This window comes from Somniosus microcephalus, chromosome 5 (assembly GCF_052327205.1).
Source record: "Somniosus microcephalus isolate GS21.2 chromosome 5, FLI_Smic_1.0, whole genome shotgun sequence".
Taxonomy (NCBI): domain Eukaryota; kingdom Metazoa; phylum Chordata; class Chondrichthyes; order Squaliformes; family Somniosidae; genus Somniosus; species Somniosus microcephalus.
Window position 1 is genome coordinate 208,452,381 of NC_140991.1, and position 26,625 is coordinate 208,479,005.

Genomic DNA, 26,625 nt, shown 5'->3' on the forward strand with positions numbered 1-26,625 from the left:
TGGTCCAACATCCTATTCCTCCAGCAGTTTCTCCTCCTTTGAGCACTTCACCTTATTCCACCCACCTCACCTCTCATTTTAAATTCTCATTCTCTACCGCCCACTGTGATGAAATAACTCTGTGTTCTGGATTGTCTGTTGTTGTACTTGTTAATGTCTGTAATGTTTTACAGGTGTAACTACTAATGTTCCTCCCTAGCTCCGCCTTTATGGATCCTCCTGATTGGTGTGAGTCTTATAAATAAGAGCTGGGTTTTACTCATAAGGGCTGGGTCGGTGATGAATGATGGTTGCCCTGTGTTAACTTGATGCCATGATTCTTACTTAATAAAAGCCTTTAGTTTTAAGTTTCAACCTCATGGATTCAGGCAGTTATTTGGCACATCACCCACCCAAGTACCATAAAAATTATCTCGTGGCCTCGCTACTCCCATCGTGTCATTTGCAGAGAAGGCCATCTCTGACCATTTCCTCGTATCGCTCACCACCCACATCCCCCTTCCACCTCCCCCCCACCCAACACTACTTCCTTCTGTGTCCGCCCCTGGAAAAAACTCTCCCAACTCTCTTACAACTGCACTTATGAATACCCAACTGTCCAGCCTCTGGCCCTCCATTCACCATGACATTTCTGCAGCTACCGATCTGCTCAACCACACCCTCACCACCACCTCTGATGCCCTAGTCCCTACTAAAACAATTACCCTCTCTCACCTTGGCCATTCCCCCTGGTACGGCTCTCATTTTCGCTCCCTTAAGTCCGAGGGACGCAGACTTGAAAGTATATGGTGGACAACTGATTTAGCCATTCACTGCCAGATCTGGCTGAACCACATAAAGCATTATCGGGTCCTGCTCTCATCTGCCAAAATTGCTCACGATTACAGAATCATTCTGGAATGTAAAGATAAGGCCCGGCTCCTATTCTCTACTGCTAACCATCTTCTTAAACCCCTCTGCCCTGTCTCCTCCGATAACAAGTGTGAGGAGATCATGGACTTCTTTGTCTCCAAGATTGAGACCATCTGTTCAGCTGCCTCTGCCACGTCCCTTCCTTCCCCCAGCTGCCTCTGCCACTTCCCTTCCTTCCCCTAGCCCACTGGGCCAAACTTCCTCAAAGGTTCCCCCTAGCCCACAACTAACATCTTTCTCCAGTTTCTCTTCGATCTCCCCTCATGACCTGTCTGCACTCATCTTGTCCATGAGACCCACCTCCTGCTCCATCGACCCGCTGCATGAGTTCCTCAGGGCAGTGTCCTAGGCCCAACCATCTTCAGCTGCTTCATCAATGACCTTCTCTCCAACATAAGGTCAGAAATGGGGATGTTCACTGATGACTGCAGAGTGTTCAGCGCCATTCACAACTCCTCAGATAATGAAGCAGTCCATACCTGCATGCAACAAGACCTGGACTGATAAGTGGCAGGTAACATTCGCACCACAGAAGTGCCAGGCAATGACTATCTCCAACAAGCGAGAGTCTAACCACCACCCCTTGTCATTCAACGGCATTACCATCGCCGAATCCCCCACCATCAACATCCTGGGGGGTCACCATTGACCAGAAACTTAACTGGACCAGCCACATAAATACTGTGGCTACAAGAGCAGGTTAGAGGCTAGGTATTCTGCGGCGAGTGTCTCATCTCCTGACTCCCCAAAGCCTTTCCACCATCTACAAGGCACAAGTAAGGAGTATGATGGAATACTCTCCACTTGCCTGGATGAGTGCAGCTCCAACAACACTCAAGAAGCTCGACACCACCCAGGACAAAGCAGCCTGCTTGATTGGCACCCCATCCACCACCTTAAACATTCACTCCCGCCACCACTGGCATACCGTGGCTACAGTGTGTACCATCTACAAGCTGCACTGCAGCAACTCGCCAAAGCTTCTTCGGCAGCACCTCCCAAACCCGCGACCTCTTCCACCTCGAAGGACAAGGGCAGCAGGTGCATGGGAACACCACCACCTCCAAGTTCCCCTCCAAGTCACACACCATCCTGACTTAGAGGTATATCGCCGATCCTTCATGGTCAAAATCCTGGAACTCCCTACCTAACAACACTGTGGGAGTACCTTCACCACACAGACTGCAGTGGTTCAAGAAGGCTGCTCACCACCACCTTCTCAAGGGCAATTAGGGATGGGCAATAAATGCTGGCCTCACCAGCGATGCTCACCTCCCATAAACAAATTTAAAAAAAAATTCCCACCAAACTGCTGACCACCCAACTTCCTTTTCTGGCTCACGTTAGCTAATATTGTTGACGGTTCTCTCTCCTCAGGTACTGTCCCCCTCTCCCTCAAATCTGCCGTCATCACCCCTTTCCTCAAAAAAACAACCCTTGATCCCTCCATCCTTGTACCGCCCCATCTCCAACCTCCCTTTCCTCTCCAAAGTCCTTGAACGTGTTGTCACCTCCCAAATCCGTACCCATCTTTCCCACAATTCCATGTCTGAATTCCTCCAATCAGGTTTCCGCCCTTGCCACAGTACCGAAATGGCTCTCATCAAAGTCACAAATGATATCCTTTGCGACTGTGACAAAGGTAAACTGTCCCTCCTTGACTTGTCTGCAGCCTTTGACACGGTTGACCGCTCCATCCTTGCCCAACGGCTCTCCACCGTCGTCCAGCTGGGTGGGACTGCACTCGCCTGGTTCCATTCTTATCTATCTAATTGTAGCCAGAGAATCACCTGCAATGGCTTCTCTTCCCGCTCCCGCTTTGTTACCTCTGGTGTCCCCCAAGGGTCTATCCTTGGCCCCCTCCTATTTCTCATCTACATGTTGCCCCTTGGCGACATCATCCGAAAACACAGCGTCAGTTTCCACATGTACGCTGACGATACCCAGCTCTACCTCACTACCTCTTCTCTCGACCCTTCCCAGGTCTCTAAATTGTCAGACTGCTTGTCCGACATACAGTTCTGGATGAGCTAAAATTTTCTCCAATTAAATATTGGGAAGACCAAAGCCATTGTTTTTGTCCCCGCCACAAACCTCGTTCCCTAGCCACTGACTCCATCCCTTTCTCTTAACATCTGTCTGAGGCTGAACCACACTGTTCGCAACATTGGTGTCATATTTGACTCTGAAATGAGCTTCTGACCACATATCCGTAGCATAATAAAGACCGCCTACTTCCACCTCCGTAACATCGCCCATCTCCGCCCTTGACTCAGCTCATCCGCTGCTGAAACCCTCACCCATGTCTTTGTTACCTCTAGACTTGATTATTCCAATGAACTCCTGGCTGGCCTCCCACATTCCACCCTAGGTAAACTTGAGTTCATCCAAAACTTGGCTGCCCGTGTCCTAACTTGCACCAAGTCCCGTTCACCCATCTCCCCTGTGCTCACTGACCTACATTGGCTCCCGGTTAAGCAGTGCCTCGATTTCCAAATTCTCATCCTTGTTTTCAAATCCCTCCATGGCCTCAACCCTCCCTATCTCTGTAACCTCCTCCAGCCCTACAACTCCCCGAGATGTCTGCGCTCCTCTAATTCTGCCCTTCTGAGCATCCCTGATTATAATCACTCAACCTTTGGTGGCCGTGCCTTCTGTTGCCTAGGCCCTAAGCTCTGGAATTCCCTGCCTAAACCTCTCCGCCTTGCTACCTCTCTTTCCTCCTTTAAGATGCTCCTTAATACTTAAAAGCTTTGACCAAGCTTCTGGTCACCTGCCCTAATTTATCCTTGTGTCTCGGTGTCAAATTTTTTGTCTTAAAATACTCCTGTGCAGTGCCTTGGGGCGTTTTACTATGTTAAAGGCGCTATATAAATACAAGTTGTTGTTGTTGAAATAACCTCCGTAAACCCCGCCTTCCAGCTGCATTGATTGGCCAATTTCCAGCTCATTGAGGAGCTTCTGGGGAATCGGATTGGTCAGATCGCCTGTCACTCAGAATCACCAAATTCTCACTGAGAGAGAGCAGCGTTCAATCAGAGATCTCAGGGAACAAGAGGGGAAGATTCTAAACACAATGAAGAAAAATCTTTGAGCAATTCAAGAGAATTTAAATTTTATTGAGAAGATTTCAAAGTTGCAGAAGCAAATGGAGCAAAAAGATAGGCTGACATTTCTGAAAGTGAGGGATTAGGTCAGTTCAGTGAAACTTCACAAAATAACCAACGATACCGTAGCGGTTTTTTCCAACTGAGTGGCTTGCTTGGCCATTTCAGAGGGCAGTTAAGAATCAACCACATTGCTGTGGGTCTGGAGTCACATATAGGCCAGACCAGGTAAGGATGGCAGGTTTCCTTCCCTAAAGGACATTGGTGAACCAGATGAGTTTTTACAACAATCCGATAGTTTCATGGTCACCTTTACTGATGCTAGCTTTTTATTCCCCAGCTGCCGTGGTGGGATTTGAACTTGTCTCCGGATCATTAGTCCAGGCCTCTGGATTACTAGTCCAGTAACATAACCACTATGCTACCGTTTGGCATACTAATTTTCCCAGTATAAAAACACGACACTGGAACTAAGATTAGTTTGTACAAGAAGTGTATGTCATACGCAAGCTGTTGATTATTCCATTAAACATTCCCATTCCATTTGTTTGATGTCTGCGAACTACTCTTTTTTCCATAAACACATTTTAGATATCACTGTTTAAAAAAATCCTTGCACACAGAAACTCAGTTCCTCTCCGCCCATATCTATTCACTGACTCTTGGCATTTCTCTCCCTGCTGATTACTCTAATAATCTACTGGACTTGGTCTTTTCATCTCCATTGTTTTCATGAGTCATCAGGCCAGCCTAAATGCAAAGAATTATTCATATTACAAATTGTCCATTCAGTATCGTCTATATCTAATATAGTGCTACAGACCACTAAATTAGAAATAAATGTTTCAAGAATGCTCATTGTTGGCTCATATGCCTCATTTAGAACTTCACCTAGGAACAGCAGCTGCAAAGAGTTACTTACTTCTTTCCAACTTACTATCTGATGAAGGTGGAACATGAAATGATGTGGAACATTTTAATAGTAGCAACATCTGTTAACATTTACTTTTGATCTCCACCTAGACCCATTAGTGACTTAAGCAACAAAATGGCGATATACTTTTTGAATATTAGTAGTTTTCTATTGCATTCGCAGTTGGTTAAAAAGTCAGATAAATGCAACAATTTTTTAAAAAGCAACCATACATTTTTTAATCAAAACAGTATGCAACAAGGCTTCTTCGACAGCACCTTCTAAACCCACAACCTACCACCTAGAAGGACAAGGGCAGCAGGCTCATGGGAACACCATCAGCTGCAAGTTCCCCACCATCCTGACTTGGAAATATATCGCCGTTCCTTCATCGTTGCGGAGTCAAAATTCTGGAACTCCTTAAGCATTATGGGAGTACCTTCACCACACGGACTGCAGCGGTTCAAGGCGGTGGCTCACCACTGCCTTGCCAGCGACACCCACATCCCAGGAATGAATAAAAGAAAATTTAACAATCCATTTAGCAGAACATCAAATTTCACTAAAACATTTTTATTCATTACTATGATGGTGAAGCAGATCAATAAAATCAGATCCATGTAAAATTATTTCCATAGATCAAACAATTTGTTCATGAAGTCATTGTGAATAAGATCTGCATGATCACAAATGAAGTCTCAAAAATATTGCTATGAAACTAAGATGTGCTAAAATTCCATTTAAAAGCCATTTTTCCACTGATTCTTAAATAGCAGTATATTTCTTGAAATTCAGTCTTTTTCTATTCACCTATGAGTTTAATTGTGTTCAAATATGGTACGCCTACTCCTGAAAAGCACAGGGTAAGGTTTCCCAGGCTAACAAAAAAAAGATCTAAAATATCTATCAACTTAAATCATAGTTTATGCAACACGAACTCCTGGTTTGGGGTAGCAAGTCCACCCTAAAAATGGAGAAAATTTCCACTGATATCTCCATTCCAGGCTTCTCAAGTTAATAGGATTTGGGGAACGGCCAGTCAGGAAAAAAACAGCATTTTCTCCCTCAATTTGAAACTGCAGTTCCTACAAGTAGGACCTACCTTCCTTGCGTACTCTTACTATAAACCCTAAAGACCCCCTTAATCTCCTGAGACAACACCTCAAACAATAAAAAAAAGTACAACATTGTATTCCAGCTGACCAACATTATAACCCCACCCCCTCCCCCTTCTCCTACGCAACAAGTTGTGATTGTTAAATAACAGAAAATGCTGGAAAAACTCAGCAGGCCAGGCAACATCCGTGGAGAGAAATAGAGTCAACGTTTCAGGTCGAAACCCTTTGTCAAGACTGAAGAAGCACAGGAAATGATCAGATTAAAAGACCAGTTTGGGGGCTGGGAGAGAACAAAAAAGAGAAGTGAAGAGACATTAAGAGGCATTCAAAATGAGACGAGATGGTGATAGGACTAGTGGAGACAAAAGACGGCTCTAGATTAGGTGTGAAATGCGCTGGCAGAATGGGAGACAGCTGCCATGTGGGACTCTATTTCTCTCCACGGATGTTGCCTGACCTGCTGAGTTTTTCCAGCATTTTCTGTTGTTATTTCGGATTTCCAGCATCTGCAGTATTTTGCTATCGAAGTTGTGATTGTTGCTCTGATGCCCATTACTGCCGACAAAACAAGCACCTAAACCTCATCTCTTGCTCCCTCAATGCAGGCATTTACATCTCCAATTGTGTATAAATAATCAGCAGATTTGAAAAGATCAGTTAGGAAGCAGGTAGGCTATTTTATCAAATTCATCCAGATTACCAACCCTACTCTCTCCCAGCTACAGTTTTTAACTTGCACCTAAATAAATGGACAGGGCCTTAGGGATGGTAGTTCTGGCAATCCGCACTCCTTCAGTGTAACACTGGAGAGTTAGTCTAGATACGTATTCAAGTCCTGGAGTGGGGCTACAACCCATAACCTTCTAATCCATAGGTAAGAATGCTGCCAACTGATATACTAATGATAATGTGCAACAAAATGTTCACATTAATGGTATAACAATTCGCTTCATAGTATGCATCTCTACATTATAACCACTTCTATAAAATTTATGAAAAGTGCAACAAAAGTAGCAAGCTTTAAGTGCAGTCTTATTTACTTTACTTTCAGTCTTGTCTCTGGACCTCAGCTGTTGTCTTTTTTCATATTCTTTACAAGAAATTTAGTCCAAGTTTAATTTAATCTTTTGCTCACAAATTTGTCTCAAGGAAATAAAAAAGTACCAAAAATTTTGTTTTTGCTTTTCATATTTTCATTCTAATCTTTTTATGGAATGTTTTCAAAATTTATGTTTCAATTCTCACAAAGATCATATAAATGTTGGGAAATAATAAACTGGTCCTTGAATAACATCCAAGACTAGCAATCTTTCTCCTGAAATATCTTCTACAGTATAACATTTACTATATGCATTTCCAACCTTTAAGAGTTAACCAAAAATGGCATCAACTTTTCATGTATTTTCATCTATTACAGTATATATTTTAAAAAGCTAAGTGGCTGCAATATTCTAACGTACCTGTAGGTTGTGCTATAAGGGTCATGTTATGTGACTAGCTGTACTGGGACTATCCCATACATTATGTGACAGGCTGCTGCTCTCTCCTTCCCAGCAATAAAAACTGGTCATGATTTTTGATAATTCCAAAAAAGGCCCCCCTCCCACCCATGTTTAAATTATCTATCCTTTCCCTCACATCAATTTCTATCTATCTGGACAAAAGATTAGAGGGTAGTTGAGGAGAACTTATTTTGCCCAGAGGGGAGGTGGGGGGTCTGGAACTCAATGCCTGAAAGGGTAGTAGAGGCAGAAACCCTCATCACATCTAGAAAGTACTTGGATGTGCAGCTGAAGTGCTGTAACCTGCAAGGCTACGGATCAAGAGCTGGAAAGTGGGATTAGGCTGGATCGCTCTTTTTCGACTGGTGCAGACATGATGGGCCGAATGGCCTCCTTCTGTGCCGTAAATTTCTATGATTTATACCCTATCAGTCCGACACGCCAGTATATGGGCACCATGTGGGCAGTGGAAATGCTATGGATGTCAACTTCGATCTCATGTTTAAACGACCCAAGCATCCCTCCCTACTTAAAAAAAATCCAGAACCTTCCCTTGCTTTAAGTTCCACGGCAATGGTAACACTATGACCAAGACATAAAAATATAAGACGTAAAAATATAAAAATGAGATGTACCAGTAGCCTACTTATTTGCCCCAAAAATGAATGCGCAAGCGTTAATACCTGGCAACGGAACTAACTTTAAATTTCTTTGGCACGATACATAGGCAGCTGTGTGTGGATCTTCTTGTATCATGCATTCTTTTAATGCAAGTAAACCTTCAGACCCACCCAAAATGAGATTATGTAATAGCTTTTACCCATATTAAACAATACACCTCTGCAGACCATCAACCCCTACCTTTCCAAGAGGAATTTTGAGCCGGGTTCATAAGCAACCCCCCTGCCCACGCACCCTGTTCACTGAACAAAAATTGGGTCTGTCCCCTTCTGTAACACCTCCCCAATATTCAGGCAAAATTCTGCCATATTCTGCTGAGAAGCTTCTTGCTCACCTCTCCACCCACTGTGAAGAAACTCAGCCCAGAACCTCCCCCTTTCCCCATGACAAGAGCATTTTCATTCTCCCTCCCGCCTGCATCCACCTTCCCTCACTCCCCTCTTTTCCTCTTCTCCTCTCTCCATTTATCCCCTATAAACCAACCTGGCCTAAAAATGTATACTTTGTTTTGACTCACTGTGTGCAATATCACAGATCAACTAGTTATATATAACAAAATACATAGTTGGATCAGTTAAGCATAAGCTCTAGCAGCTCCTTATGGAAACATTAAGTCAGTAGCTCAACTGTATAAGATAAATGAAACATCTCAAAAAGTACATGAGTCACCATCACTACTAGAAACGTACCTTAAAGATGCCAACCCAGTCCTTTTGATGTGGCTTAATGTATGGAGTCAGTATGTAATGGCACTCAAGGGGAGCATGAGGGAGGTAACTTTTTGCCACATTTTGAAAGATTACATGAGCAAAATTAGATGCTTGCATCATGCTGCTTGATGGCAGTGGAACATGAACTACATCCATTCTTCAGCACAATTTCTGTAAAATTAAAAAAATCGTCAAGTTACTTAACCTCCCTCAGCGTCTGGTTTAAATAATCTGTAATACTTACTGACAGTTATACAGCACTTCAAACACAACAAAACATCACAAGGCACGTCACAAGAGGAAGGTGGAAATCAGACACTGAGCAGTGACTTTAATGAGAATATGGGGAGGTGGCCAAATGAGTCAAAAGTGGTAGGTTTGAGTAGGTTTGAGCAGACTTTTGAAAGTAGGCAGAGGTAAAGCACGGGAAGTGGGTACGATTGAGGCTCACATGCTAACAATGGCTATGCGAGTGAGGTACCAACCAAAATAATCCAGCACCCACAAAACCTTACCGCACTAAGGAGTCAATGTCTATAGTGGGGGGAGGGAAGAAAATTGGTAGCGAAAAGCTATAGGGGAAAAAAAGCAACACTTTGGACACAACAGAAGAACTAGATTTCAATTTGCTAGTAAGTCATAACAAAAAGTTTGGGACAAGAGTGAATAACTTTTTCTAAGGCTGCTAAACTTTTGTTGCGCAACATAGTGCGCTGCAAGTTTTTCAATGTTTTGTGGTGTTCTATATGTGCTTGTTGGACCGCCTGCACTAGGGAATGGAGCAACTCAAAAAGCACTTCACAGCATGGCAAGTACCAATTACTCAAACGGTTGCAGACTTTGATGCTGAAATATAAAATACCACCAAACTTGTTTAAAACAGTATGACCAGACCAAAAAAAATACAAAATCTTGGGTCTTTTTTAGTAATATAGTCAAGAGAGCAAAAAGTATTATAGAATATAAAATCAGTTCACTAACTTTCATCTTGCATATACTTCAGAACTGATACCAATCATGATGGCTCCATTCTAATATGAATAACATCCCATCTCAAACTGCACAAGTCACCCACCATTGTTATGGCCTTACCCTAAAATGCCAAAGTCCTTTTAATAGATCAGTTAGTATATAAAGAGATGCACAAAGGAAGTAGCATTTTGTTACATTTACAAAGATCGCATCTGGAGACCTGCCAGATGGCTCAATAAATTTATACAGCGAGTAGCTTAGTCATACAGACCGTAAGGGCCCTAGGTTCAGACTCCAGTGTGTGCGGAGTTAGCTGACCTCCCAGCCATGGCAGGATGCTGCAATTGGCCTCAATGCCTTTTGTATTTGGGAGGGGGAGAAAAATGTCAGCCAGCATTCCTACTCCTGCTTGCACATTTCTTTTTCACTCATAACATTATCGCTAAAATACTTCACACAATGGGGTGCAGCATACTGTTAGAAATAAAATTCAGGTTGTAGATACACAATTTAAAAATTTTGCAATTATCTAAGAGTTTATCTTTAGTAAGTCAGAATTTAAAATGGACAAGATATATAAATATGATAGCAAAATACTGCGGGTGCTGGAAATCCGAAACAACAGAAAACGCTGGAAAAACTCAGCAGGCCAGGGCAGCATCCGTGGAGAGAGAAACAGAGTTAACGTTTCAGGTGGATGACGAAAGGTCTTCGACCTGAAACGTTAACTCTGTTTCTCTCTCCACGGATGCTGCCCTGGCCTGCTGAGTTTTTCCAAGATACAGTATATAGTCATCTTTCAGGATTTTTCATTTTATGTTCACATAAAGAATTTGATGATGAGTTACGTTTGAATGTGAATTTGGAACAATTTCAAAAAGCCACTGAGACAGGTTAAGGAAGTGGTATCAAGTCACTTAGAAAATCATAACATGATTAGGCAGAGTCAACATAGTTTTATGAAAGGGAAATCGTGTTTGACAAATTTATTAGAGTTTTTGGAGGATGTAACTAGCAGGGTAGAAAAAGCGGAACCAATGGATGTAGTATATTTGGATTTCCAAAAGGCATTCAATAAGGTGCCACATAAAAGGTTATTACATAAGATTAGGGCTCATGGGGTTGGGGGTAATAGAGGATTGGTTAACGGGCAGAAAACAGAGAGTAAGGATAAACGGATCTTTTTCAGGTTGGCAGGCTGTAACAAGTGGGGTGCCACAAGGATCATTGCTTGGGCCTCAGCTATTTACAATCTATATTAATGACGTAGATGAAGGGACCGAGTGCAATGTATCCAAGTTTGCTGATGATACAAAGCTTGGTGGGAAAGTAAGCTAACAAAGAGTCTGCAAAGGGATATAGATAGACTAAGTGAGTGGGCAGTAAGGTGGCAGATGGAGTATAATGTAGGGAAATGTGAGGTTATTCATGTTGATAGGAAGAATAGAAAAACAGAGTATTTTTTAAATGGTGAGAAACTTTCAAATGTTGGTGCTCAGAGAGATTTGGGTGTCCTCGTGCAAGAAACACAGAAAGCTAGCGTACAGGTACAGCAAGCAATAAAGAAGGCAAATGGCATGTTGGCCTTTATTTCAAGGGGGTTGGAGTATAAGAGTAAGGAAGTCTTGCTACAATTGTACAGGGCCTTGGTGAGACCACACCTGGAGTACTGTGCACAGTTTTGGTCTCCCTATCGAAGGAAGGATATACTTGCCTTGGAGGAGGCACAACGAAGGTTCACTAGATTGATTCCTGGGATGAGGGGGCTGTCCTATGATGAGAGGTTGTGTAGAATGGGCCTATACTCTCTGGAGTCTAGAAGAATGAGAGGTGATCTCATTGAAACATACAAGATTCTGAAGGGGATTGACAGGGTAGATGCTGAGGTTGTTTTCCCTGGCTGGAGTGTTTAGAACTAGGGGACATTGTCTCAGGATAAGGGGTAGGCCATTTAAGACTTAGGTGAGGAAGAATCTCTTCACTCAGAGGGTTGTGAATCTTTGGAATTCTCTGCCTCAGAGGGCTGTGAATGCTGAGTCTTTTGAGTATATTCAAGGCTGAGATAAATAGATTTCTGGACTCCAGTGGAATCAAGGAATATGGAAATCGGGCAGGAAAGTGGAGTTAAGGTGGATGATCAGCCATGATCTTATTGAATGGAGGAGCAGGCTCGAGGGGCCGTATGGCCTACTCCTGCTCTTATTTTTATGTTCTTATGACAGAGAGGGAATTTGATATATTAATGAGCTAACTATCCTATTGTTGTCAACATTAAGCAATTTGGTATCATGTTTCTTATGGACTAACAGAACAATAACATCTAATAAGGTGGGAATCATTTTATTAATTTGAGCCCAGCAGGAGGTCTCCGCTGAAAATATACTTTTGGGAGAGAAGGTAGTTGGAGGTAGGGTTGACAAGCCTACTTGTAATTCCCTGAATGGAGAAGGAATTAAAAGCAGAGCCCTACTACCCGTAGGAAAAACAGAGCGAAGGGAAAAAAGTGTGATTCTGTCGACCCAGGCCAGAGGTGGAAGCTGAAATGCAGGTGGTCAGATTTTGTGGTCTAGAAACAAAGGTAATAAATCAGTCGGTCCATTAAAGGGACAGGGCATGTGGTTTGTTATTTTTTGACCAGAGAAGTGAGATTGAATGAAGCAAGTGGGATTTGCTTTGACTGTTACTCTATATATTGGCCCAGAAATTCCAGAACGGGGTTTGCAGCGCGTGCAAGCCCCGTATTTACACTTACCCCGCGCTACTGACGATCAGCTCCAGGGACGCCTGGACTTGGTGAATGAAAAAGAAGAATCCCGGGCAGCGTATGACGTCACGCCGCCCAGGAGTGCAGCCAGCGCGAAGCCAGGAGCGTGCAGTGTAAGTGAGACACGCCCCTTGAGGTCTCAGTTTCACTGGACACGCCCCCAATGTTTCTGTCAAGCTGCTAAGGATTTTTACATGCAAAGCAGCAGTTTAAATAGGTTTTTGGAAGTTTTCTGAAGATTTGGTAACTTTTATAAACTTTTTTAAATGTTTACATTATTTTGAGTAATCTGAAGTAGTTTTAAAGAGAATTAAAGCAATTTAAAGACTTTTAAAAGCCCTAAAAGAATTTTTTTAATTCCATTTATTTATTTAGCAATGTCGTCGTCATACGTGTCTTCACACTGTTCCCTTTGGGGAACTGTATGAAGTGGTGGAAGGATTTATGGCCGTGATTAACGCTCATTCCGTGACCGTAACCATCTTTGAACCAGCCATTAGGGCGGTTAGTCCTATGGCGGGAGGGTTTTACGGGCTCCCACAAGCTATACAAGGAGGGGGGGCCACCCACACCCACGGATGCAAATATCCCACTGGATGTCAACCCAGAATTTAGAGCCGGAGCTCCGACTCCACTTGCCGGGACTGTCTGAAGCGGGGTTCGAAACCCTACCCTGATCTGGCCCAGCGGCGGGGATCCTACCGCTATGACAAAGGCCCAATCCGATTAGCAACGTGAAATGGCAGCATAGGGCTCCAGTCACGGGGAGGGAAAAGGCGCAGGAAACGTATGGGTGTCACCTTTTGTGCGGAGTGGGCCTTTTGCGTAGCAGTCAGCATCCCCGCCGCTGGGCCAGAAGGAGTAGGGTTTTGAACCCCACTCCAGACAGTCCCGGCAAGTGGAGTCGGAGTTCCAACTTTAAATTCTGGGTGGACATCCAGCGGGATACTTGCGTCCGTGGGTGTTGGTGGCCCCCCCCCCCTCAGATGGGTTGTGGGAGCCCGTAAAACCCTCCCGCCATAGGACTAACCACCCTAATGGCTGGTTCAAAGATGGTTACGGTCACGGAATGAGCGTTAATCACGGCCATAAATCCTTCCACCACTTCATACAGTTCCCCAAAGGGAACAGTGTGAGGATACGTACGATGATGACCTCTTGCGCAATGCACCTCCTTGGACCCTCAGTCGCAGATGCGAGGGGGCAAGTCGTGCAATTGTTAAATTTTTCATTTTATTGACATGTAAAATGTTGGCCCAGTAATTCCCTTCCAACTGCGCGAGTACGGTCGGGGTACTTACGCATCTGGCCGGATGAAATGCCGGTTTTCAGCATGCACAGTGCTTTTGGGGAAAACCGGCATTTCCTGTCCTCTGAACGAAGGGGTTCAGAGGCAGAACGCGTGCGACTGCACAGGCAGTGCGTGCGCAGTATAATTCGCCGCTTTCATTACTGCTTTCAGTGAGGTCAAGTCCTTACAACTTACACATGAAAAAAGCATGGGTACAGTTGCTCCAGAGGCTGCGGAGGAAGATATTTCTTATCGTGGAGCTTCTGAAAGTATGTATGTCTGTATATATTCCTTTGCGTGTTATGTATATATTCCTTTACTTATGTGTATGAATGTATTATTTAATTATGACTTTCAGAGAAAGTAACTTATTTGAAAATCATAATTAAAAACATACATTCATACACATTAGTAAAGGAATATAAAACATACATACATATACGTAAAGGAATATATGTGGACATACATACATAACTCATTCTCACATTCCATTCACACAGCCACAATTGCTCCTTCTACCTACCGTTCTGAAAACCCTTTAAAAAAAAAAAAAAAATTTTAACTTTAAAACTTACTTAAAATTTCTTAAAATAACTTCCCTCCCTTTCCCAAACAAAAATATTGCATTTCAGAAGCTCCACGATAAAATGTTTCTTCCTCCGCAGCCAATGAACCACTTTACACTTGCTTTTTTCAAGTGTAACTTCTGAGGACTTACCCTCACGGATTTCATGAATGAAATCTACGAAGTTCACTGCGCAAGCGCTGCCTGTGCAGTCGCACGCGCTCGAGGTCTGGAAATGCCGGCGTTCCCCGCATGCGCTGTTCATGCTGAACGCCGGCATTTCCAACGGCCAGATGCGTGAGTACCCCGAGCGCACTCACGCCTTTGGCCGCGAATTTCTGGCCCATTATGACCCAGAATTTGTGGTGGGTAATAATGGCAAACTAACAGCGTTCGCTGTTATTCCACTTGAAACTGATCCCAACTTCAGGATGTAGTGCATGCGCATCTAAACGCGGAAATCTTGAAATTGCGGTCAGTCATTCACTGCCCCGACACAGGTTGCGCTGTGGAATGCCCCCCCTCCCCCCATAACCAGCAATCAGTGTTATCAGTGAAACTGACCATCACCTGGACTTTTCCGCAGTAATATCGCTGTTAAATACCCTACTACAGGAAACTTTGGTTTATCCGGAGGTTAACTGTCCGGAATGTTCAAGCCACCGGCAAAAATCAGGAGCTGTTTCGTTAGTTTTTTTTTCTTTTTTCTTTTTGTTGCACTTTTTTCACCAGTCAGGCTCTGCAAGGTCTCGCTGAAGCTGTTGCTAAGCTACAGAGACACTTGCAAGGTACAGCCGACTGTTTAGAAGCTGTTGCTAAGCAACAGGGTTTGTTGCCAGATACGGAGCTCAAAATCTCCGTATGTTTCAACATTAGCGCTGGTTTGTCTGGCAGTTTTGATGGGACGGCAACAGCTCGGTCCCGTCTGTTGTGTATGTACCTTTAAGGGAATAACTGGTCTTAGACTGCAGTACCGGCAGTGACCACCCCTGTATAAAAGGCCCCAGCAGGCTTCTGTAGTTTCAGTTTCAAGCTGCCTCTTGTTCAGTAAAGTACCTGTTAAACTGTTCTCCCGAAGTCCGTGTATTATTGAGGCGCGGACTTTACACCGTCGGTGCCGGATAGCACAAAGTTTCCTGTAAAAGTTAGGCTTTGTTGGATTAGGTGTGACTGGGGTTTTAACGGCGTATTGACTGGTAAACAAACATTATGGCCTTGAAAAATTAATTTTAATTTTGTGGAGTGTCAAATTTCTCCATTATAAGAAACTTATAGAATTTTTTAAAATAATTTTAAAAAGTTTATACATATTTATTTCAGGTTCTGCCTTATCCCCATGTGAGAGACCCAATCTTTGTTTTGCTCTCTGTAACATCTTTATAAAGTCCAAATAAAAGCAGCTAATTCTCTTCCTGGTTCCCAGTCTGTGAGAATTCTGAATTGTGTTTGGCTGCTTAGACAGCTTGTTGACGTCACAGCAGAACACTCGAGGGATTCCCTATTACATTACACTGAAATCACTTATGCACCGAAAAAGGCAAACTTCTCGCCACAAAGATCAGCAGCTTTCTTCGGGGCCAGTGGGAAACACCGTTGCTTCACCGCTGACCACAAATCCCGGGCGTGTTTTTAAAAAAAGCACTTAACGATTCATATCAGGCTCCATCTCACTAAGGTGCTTCTCAGTCCATCAACTAAAATAGGACAAGTGCAAAAGACATCTAGTTCAGATCACAAGAGGGCCCTATTATTATAGGACGATAGCAAAATACTGCAGATGCTGGAAATCCGAAATAACAACAGAAAATGCTGGAAAAACTCAGCAGGCCAGGCAACATCCGTGGAGAGAAATTAGAGTCAACGTTTCGGGTCAAAACCCTTTATCAAGACTAAAGAGGCACAGGGAATGAAATAGATTAAGAGGCCGGGCTGGGAGAGAACAAACGAGAAGAGACATTAAGACGTATTCAAAACGAGACGAGATGGTGATAGGACTAGTGGAGACAAAAGACAGCTCTAGATTAGGTGTGAAATGCACTGGCAGAATGGGAGACAGCTGCCATGTGGGAGAGAGAAAAAAAAAAAGGAAAGAGGGGGGGGGGGTGGTGGGTGGGAGAACCAAAACAAAGGTGTGGATAAAAAATATAAGTAAAAATGTAATAGGGGCCGAGGTTATGATCTGAAATTGTTGAACTCGATATTGAGTCCGGAAGGCTGTAAAGTGCCTAATCGGAAGATGAGGTGCTGTTCCTCGAGCTTACGTTGAGCTTCGTTGGAACAATGCAAGAGGCCAAGGACGGTAAGGTCCGAGTGGGAATGGGGTGGTGAATTAAAATGACAGGCGACCGGAAGCTCGGGGTCACCCTTACGGACTGAACAGAGGTGTTCCGCAAAGCGGTCACCCAATCTGCGTTTGGTCTCCCCAATGTAGAGGAGACCGCATCGTGAGCAGCGAATACAGTATACTAGATTGCAAGAAGTACAAGTAAATCGCTGTTTCACCTGGAAGGGGTGTTTGGGGCCCTGGACAGTGGGAAGGGGGGAGGTATAAGGGCAGGTGTTACATCGCCTGTGCTTGCACGGGAAGGTGCCAGGCAAAGGGGAAGGGGTGCTGGGGGTGATAGAGGAGTGGACTAGGGTGTCTCGGAGGGAGCGGTCCCTACGGAATGCTGAAAGGGGAGGGGAGGGGAAGATGCGTTTGGTGGTGGGATCACTTTGGAGGTGGCGGAAGATGATCCGTATTATTATACTCCCTATTATTATACTCTGGATTACACTATCATAATTAGATATTGGGCAGTACAGGTACACTCAACACAATATATTGGAATGTTTACTGCTGTACCCAAGAAAATATCTCAGACCCAATACTTGTAACACACACATACTCGCACACTGATTTCCTGTGGTACTGTTTTAACTCAAGCCACAAACAATATACAGTATTAAGGCTAATACATGTCAAATTGTGTTTTTATTAGACTATACTAGAATATCCTCATAAGCTGTTTCATAAAAATAGGGCCTTTATGACATGAAGATGATGACATAAGGGCCACAGACAGACATACAGATCGATATGGAAGGATCTTCATTAGAGGGAAAATCTGCTTATAGTACAACATACTTATGTAGGCAGTTTCAATTATAAATATGGACACAGAAATTTATAATGGAAAAAGTTGACAAGATGGTCACACTGAAATAAGATGTTTAATATCTTACAGATGTATATCTATATTAAAAAGCTTATGCTTGAGCAAACTTCCTGTCAACTTTTACCTCTATAAATTCCTGTGCCCACATTTAGAATGGAAACTACCTCTGTAAACTCTTCATTAATTGAACAATCTAGCTACTGGGTGATTTTTTTCCACCCAACAGTTTTTCCTCAACCAGAAAAACCATTCATCAATATTTAATGTAGGTAATCTCTAATAATGGCCTAAGATGCTAAACGAATATGACCATTCCAGTTAATCGACCCCTGCAGCTTTCGACTGTTTTCAGTTTCATCAATGTGCTTATGTAACAAACATTGTAACCGGTATGTATACAACTGTTCCTCCCTGAGAAATAGTTTCGGCGACACGGATTAAGCCCTTAACATGCTGATTGTAGCGGTACAGAAAGACAAGTTAAAAAAATCCATTACAAGCAATTTTGCCACAGAGCGATTGAATTATGTGGCTCGTGGATAAAAATGCCGGTGCAGACACCATGGGCCTAATGACCCATTTCTGTGCTGTAGCATTCTACGATTCCTAAATAATAAATTAAAAATATTCTTCAGAAAGAACAAGTGACCATAAAAGTCACATGTATACTGCATCTTTCTCTAATCATTCATATTTTTTGTGTTTTCCCATCTAGAATTAGTTCCTCTGATGTGGCAAATCAATATAAACAAGAACCAATTTGCTATGATGGTCACATTATTCGAGAAAATCAAGCTAAGAAAAAGATGGGCATTTGTACACTGGTGGATGGAAAGTACAAAGCTGATACTGAACCCATGCTACTTCAATATGAAACAAAAAATACTTCTGAAATAGGGCATAGAAGTTGGTATTAACATTGCATACTTAACACTTATATTTTTATGGAGTGTATGTGGTAAATTCAAGGCTTGACTTGAAATATAATCTGCTATTGGCCTTCTTACCATCCCAGTAATATGCAGCTAAAGCAAATAAATAGATTGCTAACGTAGCACATATCTAGTGAGATTTGTAGAGTCATGCAAAGTTAAAGAACCTATGCTAATGAGTAGACTAAACCAGTAGATCTAGCATTGCACTGCTCACGATAAGTTAGAGAATATGAGAAAAGGACATCCAAAACTGAAGCTCCCTGGATGACTAAATATGTAGATATTAAAGTGAAACAGAAAAAGGAGGCTTATGATAAAGGTCAGGCTCATAATTCTGTACAGAGCCAAGCTGAATATAAAAAGCACAGGGGAGAACAGAAAATAAAATTAAAAGGGGCAAAGAGAGTGTACAAAAATAGATTAGCAGGTAACAAAACTCAAAAATATTTTATAAACATATAAATAGTAAACGGGTAGTCAAAAGAAGGGTGTGGCCAATTAGGGACCAAAAAGGAGATCTCCTTGTGGAGGCAGAGGGCATGGCTGAGGTACTAAATGAGTACCTGGCAAATGTCTTCACTAAGCAACAACAACTTATATTTATGTAGCACCTTTAATGTAGTAAAACGTCCCAATGTCCTTTACAGGAGTGTTATCAAACAAAATTTGAAACCTTGCCACATAAGGAAATATTAGGACAGATGACCAAAAGCTTGGTCAAAGAGGTAGGTTTTAAGGAACATCTTAAAGGAGAGAGGTAGAGGCGGAGAGGTTTAACCCTCATGGAGCCTTCGTCTGTACACCTCCACAGTCTAGCAGAACAGGAAGAATAACTGAACTGGCAAAAAGTTGCTCAGTATATTTCTCTGCCTGGGATGAAGCAGGCAAACAATCCCTTCCTCCTTTATGCAAGCAGATTCCCAGAGCTAAAGAAGTGGATACTGCCAAAGGTGCATGAAGCAGAGAAATTGGATAGGTTATAAATAGAAAAGTATGGGTTAATAAATGAAAGCCAGCACGGATTTTTTTTATTCGTTCTTGGGATGTAGGCGTCGCTGGCAAGGCCAGCAATTATTGCCCATCCTTAATTGCCCTCGAGAAGGTGGATGGTGAGCCGCCTTGTTGAACCGCTGCAGTCCGTGTGGTGAAGGTACTCCCACAGTGCTGTTAGGTAGGGAGTTCCAGGATTTTGACCCAGCGACAATGAAGGAACAGCGATATACTTCCAAGTCAGGATGGTGTGTGACTTGGAGGGGAACTTGGAGGTGGTGGTGTTCCCATGCGCCTGCTGCCCTTGTCCTTCTAGGTGGTAAAGGTCGTGGGTTTGGGAGGTGCTGTGAAAGAAGTCTTGGCGAGTTGCTGCAGTGCATCTTGTAGATGGTACACACTACAGCCACGGCACGGTGGTGGAGGGAGTGAATGTCTAAGGTGGTGGATGGTGGTGGAGGGAGTGAATGTCTAAGGTGGTGGATTTGGTGCCAATCAAGTAAGCTGCTTTGTCCTGGATGGTGTCCAGCTTTTTGAGTGTTGTTGGAGCTGCACTCATCCAGGAAAGTGGAGAGTATTCCATCACACTCCTGACTTGTGCCTTGTAGATGGTTGAAAATTTTTGGGGAGTCAGGTGGTGAGACACTCACCGCAGAATGCCCAGCCTCTGACCTGCTCGTGTAGCCAGGTCCAGTTAGGTTTCTGGTCAACGGTGACTTCCAGGATGCTGATGGTGGGGATTTGGCGATGGTCATGCCATTGAATGTCAAGGGGCGGTGGCTTGGCGCTCTCTTGTTGAAGATAGTCATTGCCTGGCACTTGTGTGGCGCGAATGTTACTTGCCACTTATCAGCCCAAGCCTGAATGTCATAGAGGTCGTGTTGCATGCGGGAATAGACTGCTTCATTATCTGAGGAGTTGCGAATGGAACTGAACACCATCAGCAAACATCCCCATTTCTGACCTTATGTTGGAGGGAAGGTCATTGATGAAGCAGCTGAAGATGGTTGGGCCTAGGACACTGCCCTGAGGAACTCCTGGAGCGATGTCCTGGGGCTGAAATGATTAGCTCCAACAACCACAACCACCTTCCTTTGTGCTAGGTATGACTCCAGTCAGTAGCGAGTTTCCCCCCCCCGATTCCCATTGACTTCAATTTTACTGGGGCTCCTTGATGCCACACTCAGTCAAATGTGCCTCGATGTCAAGGGCAGTCACTCTTACCTTGCCTCTGGAATTCAGCTCTTTTGTCCATGTTTGGACCAAGGCTGTAATGAGGTCTGGAGCCGAGTGGTCCTGGCGGAACCCAAACTGAGCATCGGTGAGCAGGTTATTGGTGAGTTAGTGTCGCTTGATAGCGCTGTTGACGACACCTTCCACCACTTTGCTGATGATTGAGAGTAGACTGATGGGGTGGTAATTGGCCAGATTGGATTTGTCCTGCTTTTTATGGACAGGATCTACCTGGGTAGTTTTCCACATTGTCAGGTAGATGCCAATGTTGTAGCTGTACTGGAACAGCTTGGCCAGAGGCGCGGCTAGTTCTGAAGCACAAGTCCTCAGCACGACAGCCGGGATATTGGTGGGGCCCATAGCCTTTGCTGTATCCAGTGCGCTCAGCCATTTCTTGATATCACGTAGAGTGAATCGAATTGGCTGAAGAATGGCTTCTATGATGGTGGGCACCTCAGGAGGAGGCCGAGATGGATCATCCACTCTGCAATTCTGGCTGTAGATGGTTGCAAACCCTTCAGCCTTGTCTTTTGTACTCGTATGCCAGGCTCCACTGCTCCTGGCATGCTTTTCTGCACTCCTCATTGAACCAGGGTTGGTTGCCTGGCTTGATGGTAATGGTAGAGTGAGGGATATGCCGGGCCACGAGGTTACAGAATGTGGTGGAATACAATTCTGCTGCTGCTGATGGCCCACAGTGCCTCATAGATGCTCAGTTTTGAGCTGCTAGGTCTGTTCTGAATCTATCCCATTTAGCACGGCGGTAGTGTCACACAACACGATGGAGTGTGTCCTCAGTGCGAAGGCGGGACTTCGTCAAAACAAGGACTGTGTGATGGGTTACTGCTACCAATACGGTCATGGACAGATGCATTTGCGACAGGTAGATTGGTGAGGACAAAGTTAAGGTTTTTCCCTCGTGTTGGTTCTCTCACCACCTGCTGCAGGCCCAGTCTGGCTGCTATGTCGTTTAGGACTTGGCCAGTTCGGTCAGTAGTGATGCTACCGAGCCACTCTTGGTGATGGGCATTGAAGTCCCCCACCCAGAGTACATTCTGTGCCCTTGCTACTCTCAGTGCCTCTTCCAAGTGGTGTTCAACATGGAGGAGTACTAATTCATCAGCTGAGGGAGGGCAGCAGGTGGTAATCAGAAGGAGGTTTCCTTGACCATGCTTGACCTGAAGCAATGAGACTTCATGGGGTCCGGAGTCAATGTTGAGGACTTCCAGGGTCACTCCCTCCTGACTGTATACCAATGTGCTACCACCTCTGGTGGGTCTGTCCTGCTGGTGGGACAGGACATACCCAGGGATGGTGATGGAGGAGTTTGGGACATTGTCATGCTCACAGAATCATACCTTTCAGCCAATGTCAGGCTGTTGCTTGACTAGTCAATGGGACAGCACTCCCAATTTTGGCACAAGTCACCAGATGTTAGTGAGGAGGGCTTTGCAGGATCGACTGGGTTGGGTGTGCATGTCATGTATGAAGCTGGTGCCTAGGTCGATGCTGTGTGGCCCGTCCAGTTTAATTATTGTTTCTTGTAGCAATTTGTTACAACTGAGAGGCTTGCATGTCCATTTCAGAGGGCAGTTAAGAGTCAACCACATTGCGGTGGGTCTAGAGTCACATATAGGCGATGGCGTAGTGGTTATGTCACTAGACTAGTAAACCAGAGGCTCAGTCAAATGTTCTGAGGATATGAGTTCAAATCCCCCCACGGCAGCTGGTGGAATTTAAATTCAATTCAATTTAATTCTGGAATTAAATGTTAGTCTTAGTAATGGCGACCATCTGGTTCACTAATGTCCTTTAGGGAAGGAAATCTGCCATCCTTACCTGGTCTGGCCTACATGTGACTCCAGACCCACAGCAATGTGGTTGACTCTTAATGCCCTCTGAAATGGTCTAGCATGACACTCAGTTGTAAACAACCGCTACAAAAAAAAAATACTGCAGCGGTTCAAGAAGGCGGCTCGCCACCATCTTCTCAAGGGCAATTAGGGATGGGCACTAACTGCAGGCCTAGCCAGCCAGCGACGCCCACATCCCATCAATGAATAATAAAAAAAATATAGGCCCGACCAGTTAAGGATGGCAGATTTCCTTCCCTAAAGGAAATTAGTGAAAATGTTAATTATTTGTTAAAGGCAAATTGTGTTTGACAACCTTGATTGAGTTTTTTGAAGAAGTAGCAGAGAGGGTTGATGATGGTAGTGCGCTTGATGTTGTGTATTTGGACTTTCAAAAGTCATTTGATAAAGTACCACATAATAGACCCGTTGGCAAAATTGAAGCCCATGGGATTAAAGGAGCATTGGCTGAATGGATAACGTAATGGCTAAGGGACAGAAAATGGTAAACAGCTGTCTTTCAGACTAAGTGTGCAGTGGTGTCCCCCATGGGTCGCTGTTGGGCCCACTCTTTTTGATGACCTGGACTTGGGTATACAGGGCATAATTTCAAAGTCTGCAGAGAACACGAAACTCGGAAATGTAGTTAACAGTGAGGAGGAAATGAACAGACTTCAGGAGGACATAGACAGACTGGTGAAATGGGAAGACACATGGCAGATGAAATTTAACACAGAGAACTGTAAAGTGATTCATTTTTGTAGGAAGAATGTGGAGAAACAATTTAAACTAAATGGCACAATTTTAAAGGGGGTTTAAGACAGAGGGACCTGGGGGGTGTACGTACACAAGTCTTTGAATGTGGCATGACAAGTTGAGAAGGCTGTTAAAGAAGCATACAGGATCCCTGGCTGTAATGAAATCTGTTTTGCACTCAGGTATATTACCCTCCCCCACTGTGTATAGTTTCACTTCCTCTTTCCCGACTAACCTGGGAGGTTCCAGGTCTTGGCTCTTGGCTCCGCCCCTGACTTCTCTTACATAAAGATCCCAGGATCTGTATGACTCATTCCTGTGAACCAGTCGGCGTGTTGAGATGTTAGCTCTGATCTTAGTGATTAAAAGCCAACTTGTTTAAGTCTATAACTTCTAGTTTTGTGGTTATTGAAGGCCCATCACTGGCTTTATAAATAGAGGCACAGAGTACAAAAGCAAGGAGTGCGGTTTGAACAGAGTGCTGCGAGTTGGGTGAGTCAGGGAGTTAGGTGAGGAGTGGAAGGAGGAGCTCCCTTGCTTTGCCTTTGTTTTTCCTAACTTTTCACCCTGTAGGAAGAGGCTGGTGTCGGGGGCAGCAGGAGAGTGGTGAGTATTTAAACTCACTTTCGTGGGCTTTTCCCCCCCCCCCCCCCCCCCCCAAAGAGGCCGGCGTCGGGAGCAGCAGGAGAGTAGTGAGTATTTAAACTTACATTCGCGGGCTTTTTTTCAAAGGCCGGTCAATCTCGCAGACCGGCGGCGGCGTTCCGGAGCCACACCACGATTCAAAAAGTGAAGCGGGCAAGAGGAAGCGGCTGATTGGGCGAGTACGGCCAGGTGAGTATTTATATACTACTCTATAGTTTAACAGTTAAGGATAATAGTTTATAAAGTTGTCTTAATTTTTGTGGTTATAGTTTCTAAGGTCTCTGTTGTGTAGCGGGGAGTGCTAGTAATCAAGGACCCTTGAGTATATCATTTAATTGTAGTGTAATTAGTGGCATTGATTTGATTTAATTTAAATTACTTAAAGGGTAAGTCATGGCAGCACAGCTCGGCCCTGTGGCATGCTCCTCCTGCACTATGTGGGAAATCAGGGACACTTCCTGTGTACCTGACGACCATGTGTGCGGGAAGTGTATCCAGCTGCAGCTACTGGCAGACCGCATTGCGGCGCTGGAGCGGCGAATGGATACATACTGGAGCATTCGCAATGCTGAAGATGTTGTGGATATCACGTTTAATCAGTTGGTCACACCGCAGGTAAAGGCAGCACAGGCAGGAAGGGAATGGGTGACCGCCAGGCAGAGTAGTAGGCGCAGGCAGGTAGTGCACGGGTCCCCTGTGGCCATCCCCCTCTCAAACAGATATACCGCTTTGGATATTGTTGAGGGAGATGGCTTATCGGGGGAAGGCAGCAGCAGCCAACTTCCTGGCACCATGGGTGGTTCTGCTGCACAGGATGGGAGGAAAAAGAGCGGGAGAGCTATAGCGATAGGGGATTCTATTGTAAGGGGTATAGATAGGCATTTCTGCGGCCGCAAATGAGACTCCAGGATGGTATGTCGCCTCCCTGGTGCAAGGGTCAAGGATGTCTCGGAGCGGCTGCAGGGCATTCTGGAGGGGGAGGGTGAACAGCCAGTTGTCGTGGTGCATATAGGTACCAACGTTAGAGTAAAAAACGGGATGAGATCCTAAAAGCTGAATATAGGGAGTTAGGAGGTAAATTAAAAAATAGGACCTCAAAAGGTAGTAATCTCAGGATTGCTACCAGTGCCACGTGCAAGTCAGAGTAGAAATAGAAGGATATTTCAGATGAATACATGGCTAGAGGAATGGTGCAAGGGGGAGGGATTCAAATTCCTGGGACACTGGAACTGGTTCTGGGGGAGGTGGGACTAATACAAACTGGACGGTTTGCACCTGGGCAGGACCGGGACCGATGTCCTAGGGGGAGTGTTTGCTAGTGCTGTTGGGGAGGGTTTAAACTAAAATGGCAGGGGGTTGGGAACCTATGCAGGGAGACAGAGGAAAGGGAAGCAAGGATAGAAGCAAAAGACAGGAAGGAGAAAAGCAAAAGTGGAAGTCAAAGAAATCAAGGGTGTAAATCAAACATGGCCACAGTAAATAATAATTCTAAAAGGTCTAAGAGTGTTAAAAAAACAAGCCTGAAGGCTTTGTGTCTTAATGCGAGGAGCATTCGTAATAACATGGATGAATTGTGCGGGTTAGGTTGATTGGCTATGATAAATTGACCCTTAGTGTTAGGGGGATTAAATACGTGGGGTTACAGGGATAGGGTGGGATATGTGTTGGTGTAGGAGTTACGGGGATCGGGTGGGATATGTGTCGGTGCAGGCTCGATGGGCCGAAATGGCCTCTATCTGCACTGTGGGGTTTCTGTGATTCTGAATTAGCTGTGCAAATAGATGTAAACGGATATGATATAATTGGGATTACGAAGACATGGCTCTAGGGTGACCAAGGCTGGGAATTCAACATCCAGGGGTATTCAATATTCAGGAAAGACAGGCAAAGAGGAAAAGGCGGTGGGGTAGCATTGCTGGTTAAAGAGGAGATTAACACAATAGTAAGGAAGGATATTAGCTCTGATGATGTGGAATCTGTATGGGTAGAGCCAAGAAATATCAAGGGGCAGAAAACATTAGCGGGAGTTGTATGCAGACCCCCAAACAGGAATGCTAAGGTTGGGGATGGCATTAAACGGAAAATTAGAGACGCGTGCAGTAAGGGCACAGCAGTTATCATGGGTGACTTTAATCTACATATAGATTGGGCTAACCAAATTAGTAACAATACGGTGGAGGAGGAATTCCTGGAGTGTATACGGGATGGTTTCCTGGACCAATATGTCGAGGAACCAACTAGAGATCAGGCCATCTTAGACTGGGTATTATGTAATGAGAAAGGATTAATTAGTAATCTTGTGGTGCGAGGTCACTTGAGGAGGAGCGATCATAATATGATAGAATTCTTCATTAGGTTGGAGATTAGGGTCCTGAATTTAAATAAAGGAAACTACGATGGTATGAGGTGCGAGTTGGCTAGGATGGATTGTGGAATGTTACTTAAAGGGTGGACAGTGGATAGGCAATGGCAAACATTTAAAGATCGCATGGATGAACTACAGAATTTGTTCATCCCTGTTTG

At 44.3% G+C, this 26,625-nt stretch overlaps 1 protein-coding gene across 6 annotated transcripts in view; it reads right to left on the minus strand.

Moving 5' to 3' along the window:
- Window positions 1-26,625, minus strand: part of tax1bp1b (Tax1 (human T-cell leukemia virus type I) binding protein 1b) — a 188,662-nt gene that overhangs the window by 157,856 nt on the left and 4,181 nt on the right. For all 6 annotated transcript variants that reach the window (XM_085988623.1, XM_085988627.1, XM_085988624.1 and 3 more), the window contains exon 2: window positions 8,923-9,114. In XM_085988623.1, the coding sequence (XP_085844749.1) occupies window positions 8,923-9,099 (177 nt within the window). In that variant the 5' untranslated portion in view covers window positions 9,100-9,114. The remainder of the gene's footprint in view (window positions 1-8,922; window positions 9,115-26,625) is intronic.